Consider the following 15102-nt stretch of genomic DNA (forward strand, 5'->3'; position numbering starts at 1 on the left):
TCTAAAAAGGTCAACCAATCAAAGGGTCAAGGCGGAAAGGTTTAGAATGTTGATAACCAAAGATCTCGACGTAATAAATATGAACTTTAATATTCATAGCTAAACCTTTGCAAAACAATGTCAAACTCTACGGTCAAGAGGCCATATTTGTAAACCAAAGAAGGGTATTTTTATAGGAATGAAACATAAAAATTCAAAAACACTAGCACTAACCTGTGGATAATTTTTTATGCCGGTGGACATTAGAGTAAACATACTTAATTTAATCTTAAGTCATAAAAGTTACGTTAAATGGATAATACACCTTAACTTCCTTCCAGTTTGAAATTAAATGAAGTAATTACGATTAATTTTGTGTGCTTTATGTGAAGAAGAATCGAGATAATACAAACCTTTAAAGGGGTTTAAAAAAACAATTCGGTAGGGCACACTAACATTCCATGGTGCACAATAAATTTCAAATAAAATTTCTAGCTATATTCACATGCAATCCCAGTCTTCTTTTAAATAAAAGAAATGTAAATAAAGACTCATCTTGCTATAATCATGATAATATAAACATATTAAAATATTTCTACTTTAAGAATTTCTTTGGGTCTGAATACACTATGATTGTGTCAATATTTGCTTCAAATTGATTCATTTGTTATCTAATTGGAAAGTTAAAAAACCCTGCGATGTTCAAGACTGGATGGTAATAATATAATTCACTTAACAGTTTTAATTGTAAGTACTTCAACTATACCTTCTTACATATAATTTCTTTAATTTCAGGTAAATACCATGATTTGTCACTGGAAGAAAGGAGTTTACTGTACAGTATACTACTAGCAGATAACTTTACTTTGCATGTCAACGACAGATCATTCCTGAACAATTTTAGAAAAAGATTCTTTCCTGAACACATCTCATTTGATGATTCTAGTATGGATAATTTACCTGCTGAAATCTTAAAAACACATGACAGTTTGCAGACCTTCACCTCTGAGAACGTCAGAAATGACGTCATGTACGCATTTGTGACAGAGTGCCTCGTTTTGGACAGGGATATGGATGTGTTCCTTGAAACAGTGTCACGTTCCTTCATATCAGAATTCTGTAGATCCTGGGGATATGAAAGAAGAGAGGGGGAGAGGTGTATATATATTCATCAACCACGGCGAGATAGTCCGGAGAAGAGGTTTGAGCTCTTTATTGACAGGCTAGGAACGGACATTATAGCACACTGTACAATGTCAGATTGGAGCGCCCATAGCAGTGTCGCTAAACGTTGTGAGTGTTTCTTCTTTTAAATACTAGTATATAATTATGAACACTAGAAGCAATTTAATACCTGACACTTTATGATATGGACAAAATTCATGGAGCACAGAATTTACATTGATATCTACTTATCATGAAGAGAGAGTTTCAGTAACCTTAAACTTCATTAACTCAGACCATTCACGGTCAGTAGAGCGCTCGCTCGGTGATCGAATGGTCATGTGTTCATATCTTGACTGCAACTGACGTATGTCGATAAAAAATTGGTAGCAACTGTCCCTTCGCCATGCGTTTTGCACTTGAAGTGAAAGTTGTGGGTCCTTCAGATTGATTGATTGATCGATTGATATTGATTATATATGGTTTAAAGTCCCTCTAGAGAAATTTTCACACATGGAGACACCACCGGTGGAAACCTGCAAACTTTGTCCTATACTTGGCACTCAAGGCCATTCAGCAGGGAGGGAACTTTTTCGTGCCAGCACCTTCTGCGGCATCGGACTTCGGTTTATACGGTCTCATCCGAAGGACCGTCTCCACGTCCCACAGTAAATTCAAACCTGCGACGTATGGATCAACTCCTAAATTCGCTAGTTAAGAGCAGAATCTCTAACCACTGCGCCACTCGGGCGACAGGTCCTTCAGATAACACCTTAAAACCGAGGTCCCGCGTCACAGCATTGGCTCGATAAAGATCCCTCACTGCTCAAAGTCCCTGTCTATGATTGACGGGTAAAGGTCAAGGTTTGAAGCCCTTTCCCGGTATATGATGACTTCTCTACATGAGTAAATAAAAAACCTCGAATAGAACGTAAAACAACATACAGACCCTAAACCGTGCTACTACATGAACCGTACGTTTGCAGAAAAACCGTCGTGAACAAAACGTACCGTTCCGTGCACAAAGCGAACCGTTCCGTGAACAAAGCGTACCGTTCCTTGCACAAAGCGAACCGTTTTGTGCACAAAGCGTACCGTTCCGTGCACAAAGCGTTCCGAACCATTCAATTATTACAATCAATCCATTATTATTACTCATCATTATTAGTTATATTATTTCTATTTTTAAGATATTTCTTAAAATATCTCCTGGAATAATCTCTACAGAAACGTCACAGACTGTTGTTTAAAATTGTATAAACTTATAGGACTGGTGTCCTCGCTCATTATTTCAAACCTAGCTGCTAATGCATATGATATCTTGTGTTTTACTTCAATTACAGTTGAGGTTCCTAGTGAAATATTGAAATGGGATCAGGAGGCGAGAGAGCGGTACTTAGAATATGCCAGACGAGGAACGCAGACGGTGCACCACGCAAGGGGGATGATTGTGGGATGTGCTGGAGCCGGAAAAACCACGTTACTGAAACGCCTGCTGGGGTGTAGTCATGAAGAGATACAGAATGTGACGTCAACAGAGGGACTAGAAGTCCACGAGGAAATATTTGAGATACGAAATGGGAAACTGAAAGGTATGGTAGTATCGTAATTGTAATTGGGATATTTTAGGTGGGAATGATGGAATGGACCTTTGGGTATGCAGATTTATCATCGATTATGTAAAAAAAAGGATGCTTTAGGTGAACTTCATTATATAAAATTTTTGCTATGTATATAGGAAATGTATATAGTTATATTCAATTGTTTAGCAATGAAAGAAGACAACGAAAATAAAAAAGAAGAAACACTGGATGGTATTAAAAAATTAAGTTTCTTCGACTTTGGAGGGCAGTGTGCTTACTATGCCTGTCATCAGATCTACCTGACAAGGAGAGCTTTCTATATAGTGGTCGTGGATGCTTCCAAAAAGATGGAGGAAGAGGTGGACACTAAAGTGTGTGACCAATCCGGCAGTGTTTTCCATGGATGGACCTATGGAGGTAAGCTAAAATGTTGTGATATTTCTGAAACCTCATTTCTGATATAAATGTAAAGCATTTTAAAGAAGAAACGATTTTAGAGGTATATATAGTGTTCAGAATTGTAATTACCGAACCAGTAATTAATCAACAGAGATTGCATTAAGCCAGACACGAAAATTTTGCCAGTATTTTGAAATTTACTTTCAGAGTACTTTGTGTTCTGGATTAAGTCAATACACACCTACTGTGGTAAAGAGAATGAAGGGGACCCCAAACCCGTAGTTCTTATTGTGGCGTCTCACTGGGAAAAGGAGACAAGACAATATGAGGTAGATTGAAAAGTAGTACACATCACATTGTGACGACATTTTAGCGCGAGTTTCCCCTTGTTTATTTCTATGTGTGATGATACACAGAAATGGCATTCTAAAAAATTCATAATTTGGTTAAGTAGAAATACAAAGTACACAACAAATGTACAAAATATACTTATTATAAAGGCAATTAAGATTTATAGGCATTGATTATGGTTCAATATACCTTTAACATTAAATAAAATGTAAACATTATAATTATTTTGATATTATAATTCTAATACATGCACATTCATAATATCAAAAAAAAAAGGAAAATTTCTGGGTAATTTAATTTATCATTTTTAATCATTCCAGAATGAAGACACTTTTATGGAATGTCTACAGAAACAATTTCCTGTCACCTCTAATTTATCGCAGTACGTAGTTGAGGATAACTGTTATTTCGTACAGTTTCCAGTTCTGCTCAATGATCTACAAGAACGTCTTGTCAAAATTGCCTCTGATGAACGATGGTCGGAGATCATTCCAAAAGAATGGGCATACTTTGAAATAGAAATAAATCAGACCAAACATTTATATCGAGTTTTAAACGTTCTGAAATTAGCAACAAAGATTCCGGAGAACCCCAATCAACAGAACACAGAAGACAAACTGAGATCTACTAAGGATATGCTGAGATATTATCATGATGCAGGGAAGGTTCTTTATTTTAATGAAGAAGGACTTGAGAAATCTGTTATCATGGACGTGCAGTGGTTCATTGATGCGTTCAAACACATCATTACGGACAAGTTACACCTAAAAGGTATTGATGCATCTAAACAGGAATGGAATGAATATTACGAAACTGGACATCTGCAAGAAGGTCTATTGGTAGAAATTTGGAAAAATAAAGATGATATCTTACATAAACAGCTAAAAGACAAAGATCCAAATTACAAAATGAAAACTGGATTGTATTTGAAAGATCAACGATACCTACTCCATCATAAAGAATTACTTTTGAAAATTATGCAAAGGCTTGGTTTGCTGGCCATTAGGAAACCATCGTACTACGTTCCGTGTATGAACCGGAAAGAGATGGAGGAAGGCATTCCAGCTCTTATCAATGAGACGAAGAGCAAATCATCAGTTCTTATTTATCATTTCACTTTTTTGCCATATTTCTTGTTTTTTCGTCTTGTTGTTGCTTGTATGCAAGAAGAAGGTTGGAATGTATTGATATCTCGCGATACGCCATGCCTCTACAAAAATGTAGCTTTATTTTCTTCAGATGGTTACAATATTGTTCTCTCGGTCACAGCAGCATCTATACAGCTTCAAATATTTCAATCTGAGGAAGGAAATGATTTGGACAAGACTAAAACTTTCAATATTCAGGACAGGATTGAAGGTGTTTTAAATGATATTACTGGGACGTTTCACAGAAAGATTGCATTTGTTAGAGGATTTAAATGTCAAAAGGAAGAAAAACAAACGATTGCTATGGACATAGAATGACACTTTTTGCCAGAAAATGAAATTCGGAAAGGGGATGATGTATTATGTCCTTTGCACTCCATTACTAATCGACATTCCCTAAACACAAATGAGTTAACTAAATACTGGAGAGTGTAAAGTATCGAGCTTTCCCACTGTTGTGTAAGCATATGAAAACTGTTCTGACTAATAAATGCATTTTGTACTCTTTTGTAAGATTCATATTTAGAGTCTTTTAAAAAAACAATAAAATTTTAGATCACTAGATCAATATTTCTCTGCTGTCTGTTGTCTTCATTGTCGTTGTAAATTTTTCACAATTTTATCATTTTCTCTAAAACTACTGGGCCAATTTCATCCAAATATAGCTCAGAGTATCCTTGAGATAAAGGGATTCATGTTAATTCAAATGAAGGGGACATTTCCTTCTACGAAGTTTTCTCAGCTGGTGTAGATTCAGGTTTGTTCAAATATTGACCCCCGGGAGTAGGGTGAGGCCACAATGGATAATCAAATTTAAACATTTGAGTATTTAGAGAAAATCCTTCAAAATCTTCTTCTAAAGAACGGCAAAGTTATGATTGATCATATTTATGAGAAAGCAAATTCAGGTGTAGTAAATTCAAGTTTGCTAAAATTATGACCCAATGCCAGGTGGTAGGATAGTACCACAATGAACGGTCAGGTCAAAGATTTACATAGCAGTTTTTATACGTAAAAATTTCAGAAATCTTTTCCAGAGTAGCAAATCTATGATGGGTCATATTTATAAGGAAGCATTCTCAGGTGGTATAAATTCGAGTTTGTTCAAACCATGACCCCTTTGGGTAGGTTGGGGCCATCATATTCATATGAAAGCATCAGAAAGTGTACATACATGTTTATTCAAATCATTCCCCGCCCCTCTCCCTTTTAGAAGTTAGTCGTGTCACCATTTAAACATTTAAGCTGTTTAATAATAATAATCTGATTTTTACTTTATTTCTACCCAGGGTGCTCTGGTGAACAATGTGCCCCCCCCCCCCCCCTGGACATCTTGTTATCATCTAAAATGACAATCTAATTTGCCTATTACATTTGTTCTTAATTAGAAAAGCGCTAAAAATTTTACACGGTATATTTGGAACGTGTATGTAGGCAACATTACATGTAGAAGTATATGGAGATAATGAACAGTTTTCAATCTCAAAGTCTATAAACAAAACAAAATAAGAGCAGAGCAAACACGGACCCCCGAAACCTCAGAGGTGGGATCAGGTGCCACGAAGGAGTGAGCATCCCCTTCCGACCGGTCACACCCACCGTGTGCTCCTTGTCATGATCAGGAAATAACCGGAAAAATCCGTCGTCAATTCATTGTATAAATAATGGACTAACAATAGGTATGAAAAACGTCAGTCAGCATTTGACTCAATGATAAACTGTATTTGATGACAAGGTCATTGTATCGACCATAGAACTTACGAAATGATGACTTTCATCAAGACTGCTGATATTCTTGTTTCGTCAACTTGCTTGTCAATAATTTACCTCGTTTTAGAAATTGTTCATATGTAGAGCACGCTCTTGCGTATCGAATCAACTTAGATATATATACTCCGTATGCAGGTGATGAAGGTATATTGCTGCATAAGTAAGGGAAGTTGACGATTGAAAAGTTAAAGTCATCACGTTTATCATATAGCTTGGTAGTTAGATTACCATTGGTGTCTTTTTCAAGTAAAATATCCAAGTATGAAACAGAAGTGTCGGACTCTGCGGTACATTTTATCTCAAGCTCATCAGGATATATCGATTCGACGTAGGACAGGAAATTACCATTATTAAGGATGACGTTTACTCAGGTTTCAGAAATCAGAGAGGAAATTTTATAAAGTATAATATATTCAATCAAGAATTGTTCGAAATGGATAAAATAACTAAGTTTTATCTCAATATCAATTTAAAATTTAAGTATGTAAGTACTTGAAGAAAATATACAGAACCAAAACTCAATGTATGCCTTTGCAGAGGAAATTCGGACTAAATTTTAAATTTTTGTCAAAATTTTTATTTTTTGTAATATTAATCACAAAGTAAAGGTTATATGTATTTTAAGACATCGTTTTGCAAATTTTATATGTGTTTAAGCTTATACAAATAGAATTAAAATATACAGAATGATTAATAAATGTACAAAGAAAAAGCAACAGCAACTGTATAAAATTTATAATTCATATTCAAAAACCTGAGAATAATATTCTTGTATTTACATTAGGCAGTAAAGAACAACTTAACATTGAATTTATATTTAAACAAAATCTTGTGTTATGTAAAATGCCTTCAATGAATGCAAAATCAAAGGCTTGACCTTAACTTCAAACAAACAGCAGTTGCAGACAAAAGTTTTCAGAAATCTTAAAGTGACGGATAAAGAGAAGCCTACTAAATTTTCTGCAGCAGGCTAGATAATTAATCCCAAGGGATTAATTGTACCTCTCTCATCATTTTCTTCTAAAGTTACAATAAGAACTTTTTCAGTATTAATGATAGAATGGGGTTTTTATACAACTACATTAAAAATTAAAAACATTCTTGAATTAATATATTTAAAAAAAAAAAAAGGAAAAAGGTGAAAAAAAGTACCCAGGTAAATCAAAAAATCCTCTTTAAGGCCATCCTTAAAAAATTGTTTGTTTGGAATTGCCGCCTGGAGGGTTTCAGACACAGGAGGGAGGGAGGGAAATTATTTTTTTTTAATTGAAGATAAATTATAAATTTTTTAATAAAAATCTCAGAACAAAAATACCTAATTTTACATAGATGTGGCACTATCTTTCAGTGTTTTGTATGGTGCGTGTGATACATGTAATGGGCAAAAAAAAATTGATTAAATTAAAAAAAAAATCTTCCTACTTTTGGTCAATAAAATTTTTTCAGGAGGGGGGCATTTCAATGAGGCGGGAGGCAATTCCAAACAAACTATAATTTTATTTTGGCCTAATCTATTTCTTTTTTTAGGATTCAATGAAATCATAACTATCAAACAAAAATAAATAATAAAAATTTATATTTAAATCCACATTTCAGAGTGTTCATAGCATTCCAAATTGATTTAACTTCAAAAAAACTTCACAGACAGAGGTGGTAATTAATCTCAATGTGACAGATAAAGATAATGCTCTGGATTTTCTTCAGGAGGAAAGCTAATTAATCCCATGGGACTCCTAGTAGCATTCAGTTTACTGAATGGGAACATCTTCAGCAGTTATCTCTCTTTGCCAATGCATTCTTATATAAAGTTAAGGAATCTACCCCACCAAGCTCCAAACCAAGGGACATAGAGAACCAAACTTAGCATCAAAATATGTATTTTTGCCTACTGAACTACCGTACCAAATTTGATCTTAATTGGGCAACCATAAAAAAAAGTTGCCCGTTCATTCTTATGCATAGTTAAGGAATCTACCCCACCACCCAGCTCCAAACTAGAAGACATAGAGAATCAAACTTAGCATCAAAATATGTATTTCTGCCTATTAAACTACCATACCAAATTTAAACATGATTGGGCAACCATAAAAAAAGTTATTAGAAAAAAACAGAAAATTTGTGGACGGAAGAGTGACAGACGGACAGACAGACAGACAGACAGACAGACGGACGGACAGACAGAGTGATTACTATAGGGCACCCGCAAATCCTTGCGGGGCCCTAATAAAGAAATTCAAAACATGTAAAAAAAACCAATGCAGTCAACAATCTCAATAGTTTGATCATTGACCCCACATAATATTAATACCATGAGAATGAGGGTAACAAATGTAACCTGAGGCTATAAATAATTTAGAGTTCTTATCAGTCAGATTTTTGCAATGCGGGCAAACGCGTCTGGTTTTGACCTGTCCCGGGTCTATGAAAAATGACAAAAACCCTAATAATTGACATTTAATTTCATAATTATTGAACAATTTAACTATTTGAAGTTAATAAACAACCATTAAATGCAAATATCACAAACACTTTCGATGCATTAAGCTTAAAATCACCAAAATGAGTAAACCGGGCTCGCTACCCATTTTAGTCACCTGGAAAAGGACAATCGGCGATAATCATCGAAAATCAAAACATTTTGACTTAAAATTCTCAGCGAAGGCAAAACCTATACTTATAAACTATGTCTGTAAATTTCGTGAAGAAAGAATGAGTATTTATCTCGTAATTATCAAAAACCCGGCTCTCAGTTTTGAAATTCCCGGCCCGGCCTGGGTTTCGCTACCCATTTTAGTCACACTCTATTTCATGTGCTGAAGAGTATATTTCATTTGAATTTCAATATACGAGATTAGAAAAAAATGAGGAAACCCATGAATCTTGCCTTAGAATCAGACACGGATAATTTTCCAATGCAGACGTAAAAGAAGTTAATTCTGCATCGTCACCATAATCAAAACTATGTCTGAACTCTTACTTTATTTACACTGTTCTTTCCTAATATAACAATTTAATAGATAACGGCAAAATATAGACATACTTATTTAAAGTTCTAAATGATGATGTTTTTACTATCATTAAAAAATCCGGGCAGTCGGGGTAACAACAAGATGTTTTAAAAACAGCAATTTACACTGTAAAAACTTACCAATTACCCTGTGATCTCAATCAGAAGAGCTATAAATACCTCCAAATTATTTAAAAACAAAATGTGTAAGAACGCTAAATGAACTTTAAGCAGTGGTTTCATTTCTAAAAAGTGAATTTTAAGAAAATATGTTAAAATTTACACGTGTTTAAATTTTTTCCGACTAACCGATTACAGATTTTCTAACCGATTAGCATCGTTACGACCGATTAATCGATTAACCGGTTAAGAATTGCCATCCCTAATTAAAATCGAGGAAGACAATTTTTTAAAAAACAAAATACAACACTGAAACCCTATATCATTTCTTTATAAAGCACTAATACTTTTCCTTGATTTTATTTTTAAAAACAATCCATGGTATAACATACACCACTCCAATCATCATTATACTGAATTTAAAAAATCCAACTGCGTAGAAAAGTAAAGTCGATGTTGAGAACTTTAAGTTCTCAATGGATAATGTCCATATTAGAGACAGTATGACATGAATAAGTTTTTGTCCCATTCCTACCTCTACTGCCATCTTTTTCCTGTTTTGTAGTAAAATGCCTACTCCAAAACCTACAAACAGAATTTGAAATTATATTGAATACAAAATAATTTTCATTAAATATAGCTATCGTTTAATTTTAAAAAAGGTATTATTGTACACAATGCAATGTCAATTCTGGACGTCAATCAAGAGTTTTGATCTGAAATTTGAAATCTAGCTTATCGATAAGTGTATACAGTTTCAAGGAAAATTTACATAATAAAGTACAAATTTAACATTTCATAAAGTACTTTCATACCCATTAGAGAGGACACATCTCGTACAAAGGCAAAGAATGGAGTGGTATCTGGATGGACCCAGTCTGAGTTAGCACACCATTTTTTGGCGTAAGTGAGGCTCCACAGAGGGTCCAGACCAAGAACAGAGATGGCATAATAGGTGAGGAACACACCTGTGGTTAAAAATAGACCCCAGAATACGTAGTGCTTAATGGTGAGGTTAGAGGTATGTTCGTGTTTAACAACCTCTGCTAGTAATATACCTGCCAGAAAAAAAAACAGTCAAGTTAATACAATCCTAAAATTGTTACAGACAACAACACAATGATTTAATCATAGAGCAAATCTGCACTGTATGAATCAAAGAAAACAATTGTATGACAATATTTATAAACAGATAGTCAATGGTGGCACTGTCTTTAAAATCATTTATATATCGTGACATTATCACTCACCTGTCAATGATCCCGCCACCACCTGATGTGGAAAGTGTGTGGCTATAAATAGCCTGGATACGTTGACAGCTACAAGAACCACAACAAAGGAGATCCAGACCAGTGCTCGCTCTAATGGTCTGAAACAACACAATAAAATGTGAATAATAAGCCAACTAAAAAATACATATAGTCCAATAAATCTAGCATTTTTTTTGCAGTACCTTGTCTGCTTAAGTCCATGTTTGATAAAAGATGTCCCTATGGAGTACAGCACAGCAGATGTGACCATAGCATGCCCTGATGGACTCCCTACAGTAAAATATAAGACATGTTAGTCAAATACAGTACACATTGTATGTACCAGATAATATTTACATCCACTGAATATGTTCTTCTTTATTTCTTAAGAAAACCCATTGCGTTCATCCCTGCATAAACTACATTAGGCATATCAACTGTACAGATTTCTTGATCAGTGGCCGTTCCATCAACTAAACGTACAAAGACGTTCGCATCATTAACACAATAATTAATATTTTTAATCCTTCTTAAAATGATAATTTAAACAGATATAAATATAAACAATAAAATGTCTTTCTTTGTTTGTTGTTACTGGAATGAACGGTCGCAGCTATTGCAGAAAAATTTACATAACCCGCTTACGCGGGTTATGTATTTTTTCTGCAACAGCTGCTTCCGTTCATTCCAGTAACAACAAACAAAGAAAGCATTTTATTGTTTAAATAAACATAATGTTAGTTGTTAGGACTTGTGAGCTCTCCCTTCGTGATATAAAATAACCATACATGTTAACCTATTGTGATGAAAAATAGGGAAATTCAGACCTCAAAAGCGGTAGCATTGTGCGCGTGTTGTTTAATGCTTGGATTATCGATATCTTTCATGTAATATACATGTATATTATAAGCCTTAAATAAAATCAGGTACCTACACTAATTAATCTTATATATCAACAGCAAAGAAGAAGACAGAAACACCTTAAGTTTGACATAAATTGTACAAATTCAAATATTTTTCATGCTCATCATTTTGCTTGGATTGGCTGCTTTACTTAGCCTTTTGAAGAGTGATCTTTGCTGATATAGCCTAGAAGCAATAATTCTGAATGTTCATTCAGTTTTTAAACAAAACAAATGATGACATGGTTTAATCTAGATCTAAAACAAGGTCCTATCTTTCGTTATATAAGTCAGATTTCCCGCGATGATCGAAAACGAAAGTAGAGATGTGCCACATGGCTTGGTCAATCGAGTGATTTCTATTGACTTTATTGATAAAGTTGTGAGCTTCTGTGCTTTTAAAGACGATGTCAAATGTTTTCATCTAATTCTTAAAAGCTGTATCTCCTTTTTCATGGCAGGGATGTTGATTAATTTATCGTAACCAATGTAATCACTGGTAGTCTTGTGTTGTTGTCGTTGTCAAATCCGTGCTTGAAATCTATGTACAAAAAAAGCGTTTGTATGATTCCGAGTCAAATCACGCGATATCTAGCGAGATTTTATGAGAGTGGCTTCAAAAATGGATACCCAAGCGAACCAAAAATACTTTAGACGCAGCTTTTGTAGAAAAGCGGTAGATTTCTGAATTAAATCGGTAGGCGGGAGATGGAGTGAAAAAGCGGTAGACTCCCGCCTAAATCGGGAGAGTTAACATGTATGAAATAACTGACTACCTGGTCCAGTTTCACAAGTAAGGCTGTACTGTTCCAGGGAAGGAATGCTCAGAACATGATCATGAAGTTTGACTTCCTTAACCCACCAATACGGTCGCTCTCCATGTAAAATCCTGAATGTAAACACAGTTGACACAAAAATATTTTCTTGGGCCATCATTAAAATTTTTATTCTATGATGTACTCCAATCAATATTTTAGAGAGGGTAGGTAAAGACAGTTTTCAAGACGTACATGTATCTAACACATTCAATTTTTAAAATAATTGTCAACATAATCCAGGAATTATAAATTTCTATGAATGTTTCATTATAATTCTTACATAGGATACCTAGAGTAGAGAGACTTCATACTTCATTATCTACTGCTGCAAAAAGTCACTGTATTCTAAAAGGCAACTTTGAGGAATGAGAAATCTTAACTATGTTTAAAATGTCATAGACAATCTGATAATGAAATTTTAAAAAAATGAATTAGTAGAGGTGGTTTTGATGGTTCAGATGTAGTTACTGTACATCAAACAAATATTTTTTGTCATAGGCCTCGAGGATATCAGGATTGTTTGTACAATGTACATCACTCATATAATCATGGCACCTCTACATACATTGTAAATCTTTATTCTGAGATCAATATAATGGAATTTAATGTTCCCTATACAACATGCCATTTTAATATTCCATTCAGCCATTCAGATAAACAGGCAATCCACAGCACTCTGGTTCCACTCGATCTGTGGAAACAGTAAGCCAGGGGGAAGTAGATCAGAAATGCGTATCTGGGATCTCCTACTCGAGTCAACATCTGCATCAGGTCCACATGGTGCTTCAGGTGTGCAAAATAAAAAAAAGAAATTGTTTCATTTAAAATATACAGCATAGGCACTCGTTTCGTACAACATCTACATGTAAAAGAGCCCCCTTCTTATTTCTAACAAACTTATAGAATATAGTATTTTGATTGATGAGTTAATAGATTTATCAACATCTCATTAATTTTAGGGACATATTTGTACAGTATAAATGCTTTCCTGTAAGACTTACCCGGAATGTGTGTTGGATTTGATGAATTATCTGGACACCTTGTAGGTGAACGTAATCCATGATCCCGGGCTCCACTCCGTCCATTTCAAGGATTGTCATTTAATTTTATTGGTTTGTTTACTTACAAATGATATAATTAACTTGAAAAATATCGATTACAAAAGATATGTACATCTAGAAGATGCTAAAATCGATTAAAATTAGAGTAAATGTTTCCTTCCACATTGCACTGCATAGCAGGAACTTCAATTACGTTACTAATTGATGAACTCATTCGCACACCAAATATTTTTCCGGATTTTTTTTTTTTTTTTTTTTTTGGTTCATTAAAATTATAGCAGTATATCTTTATTGACATATATATTGCATATATTGCATATTATAGAGACATTTTTTTGCATTCTAGAATTTATTCATAAAACTTATATAAAGACTTTTTTCTGAAAGCTCGGTAAGTGTTGCAAGGGTGCAAGTACATAATATTTTTTTTAATCATAGGAACACTTTTAAAACGCATTTTGAAAAAAAAAGTTGTATAAAACAAAGATTCTGGACTTTGATTTTAATAATCGAGAGAATTAATTTGTTATAATTGTATCTTTCAAAAACCATTTTAAAATACATAGATTGATTTACCCTCATTGAGAACAAGGAGAAAAAGAGTAAATATAGAATGTTACCTTCCCCCAAAAACCTAGGTAAGCTTCAATTTTCAATGCCTATATTATGTACATCTTTGCAAAAAAGTTGGGTGTATACATGTATGTAAATAATATATTTACTTACATAACTGGTTTGACGTTGAAAACTTCAATAATTTTTTTTATTTTAGTTTACATAGTATATATCTTAGCTTAGCCCCCCCCCCCCCCCCCCGCTCCCCTTCTCCCCGGGCCCTTCGCCCGGTAAGGATATCTATACTATACTCAAAACCTTCATATAGTTATGTATTTTCCTAACTGGTATGACGTTGAAAACTTTCAATATTAAATGAGTTAGTTTAATTAAACAGATGAAAACTAAAAATTTTTAAGTACAGTAAACGTATGAGAGTGAAAAAAAATTTCATAGTTTTTGAACAATCAAATTGCCCCCTTTTAATTATGATAAATGCTAAGTTGTTTAAAACTGCCCACTGTTAGTTTCCCCTTTACATCTACTTATCAAAGACCCGAATTAATAAAAAAAGAAACGAATTTATGATCTTAAACAATCGTCACTCTTTTTTTTTCCAAGACCCTTTTCCCTTTTATTTTATCATACAGATTATTTGTAGGAATATTGATCAATCTTTACATTTTTTTCAAAGTGCGTTAATATGGTCGATATTAACGCACTTTGAAAAAAAAATATTTTTTTTCAAAGTGCGTTAGCTTGGTCCCAAATTTAACGCACTTTGAAAATTTTTTTCAAAGTGCGTAATTTTTCAAAGTGCGTTGTAACATCGATATTAACGCACTTTGAAAAGAAAATTTATTTTTTCAAAGTGCGTTGACTTATAGTCCCAAATAAAACTTTGAAATTTTTTTTCAAAGTGTGTTATAACGTACAGAAGCCCGTTCCATCATTCATGTTTTTAATCTAAAGTCTTACGATGTTTCAAATATTAT

At 34.0% G+C, this 15102-nt stretch overlaps 2 protein-coding genes across 3 annotated transcripts; one reads left to right on the plus strand and one right to left on the minus strand.

Moving 5' to 3' along the window:
- The first annotated feature begins 777 nt into the window (after nt 1–777).
- LOC134238427 (probable serine/threonine-protein kinase pats1) lies at nt 778–5100 on the plus strand. 2 transcript variants are annotated; one of them, XM_062720557.1, is made up of 6 exons: nt 778–1272; nt 2487–2735; nt 2913–3143; nt 3333–3454; nt 3797–4247; nt 4716–5100. In XM_062720557.1, the coding sequence occupies exons 1-6, from the start codon at nt 927–929 to the stop codon at nt 4940–4942; spliced, it is 1626 nt and encodes a 541-aa protein (XP_062576541.1). In that variant the 5' UTR covers nt 778–926; the 3' UTR covers nt 4943–5100. The 2 variants fall into 2 exon arrangements, with proteins under 2 accessions (XP_062576541.1, XP_062576540.1); XM_062720556.1 differs by having other exon boundaries at nt 3797–5100.
- Nucleotides 5101–9846: 4746 nt separating this feature from the next.
- LOC134238428 (glucose-6-phosphatase 2-like) lies at nt 9847–13746 on the minus strand. The gene is made up of 7 exons (XM_062720558.1): nt 13493–13746; nt 13117–13274; nt 12450–12562; nt 10975–11062; nt 10772–10890; nt 10337–10579; nt 9847–10106 (listed from the first exon to the last, which is right to left on the minus strand). Exons 1-7 carry the CDS (start codon nt 13589–13591, stop codon nt 9862–9864), a joined length of 1065 nt encoding a protein of 354 aa, XP_062576542.1. The 5' UTR covers nt 13592–13746; the 3' UTR covers nt 9847–9861.
- Nucleotides 13747–15102: the final 1356 nt, after the last annotated feature.

This window comes from Saccostrea cucullata, unplaced genomic scaffold (genome assembly GCF_032062105.1).
Source record: "Saccostrea cucullata isolate Sc308-1 unplaced genomic scaffold, CSIRO_AGI_Scuc_v1 ctg3321, whole genome shotgun sequence".
Lineage (NCBI taxonomy): Eukaryota > Metazoa > Mollusca > Bivalvia > Ostreida > Ostreidae > Saccostrea > Saccostrea cuccullata.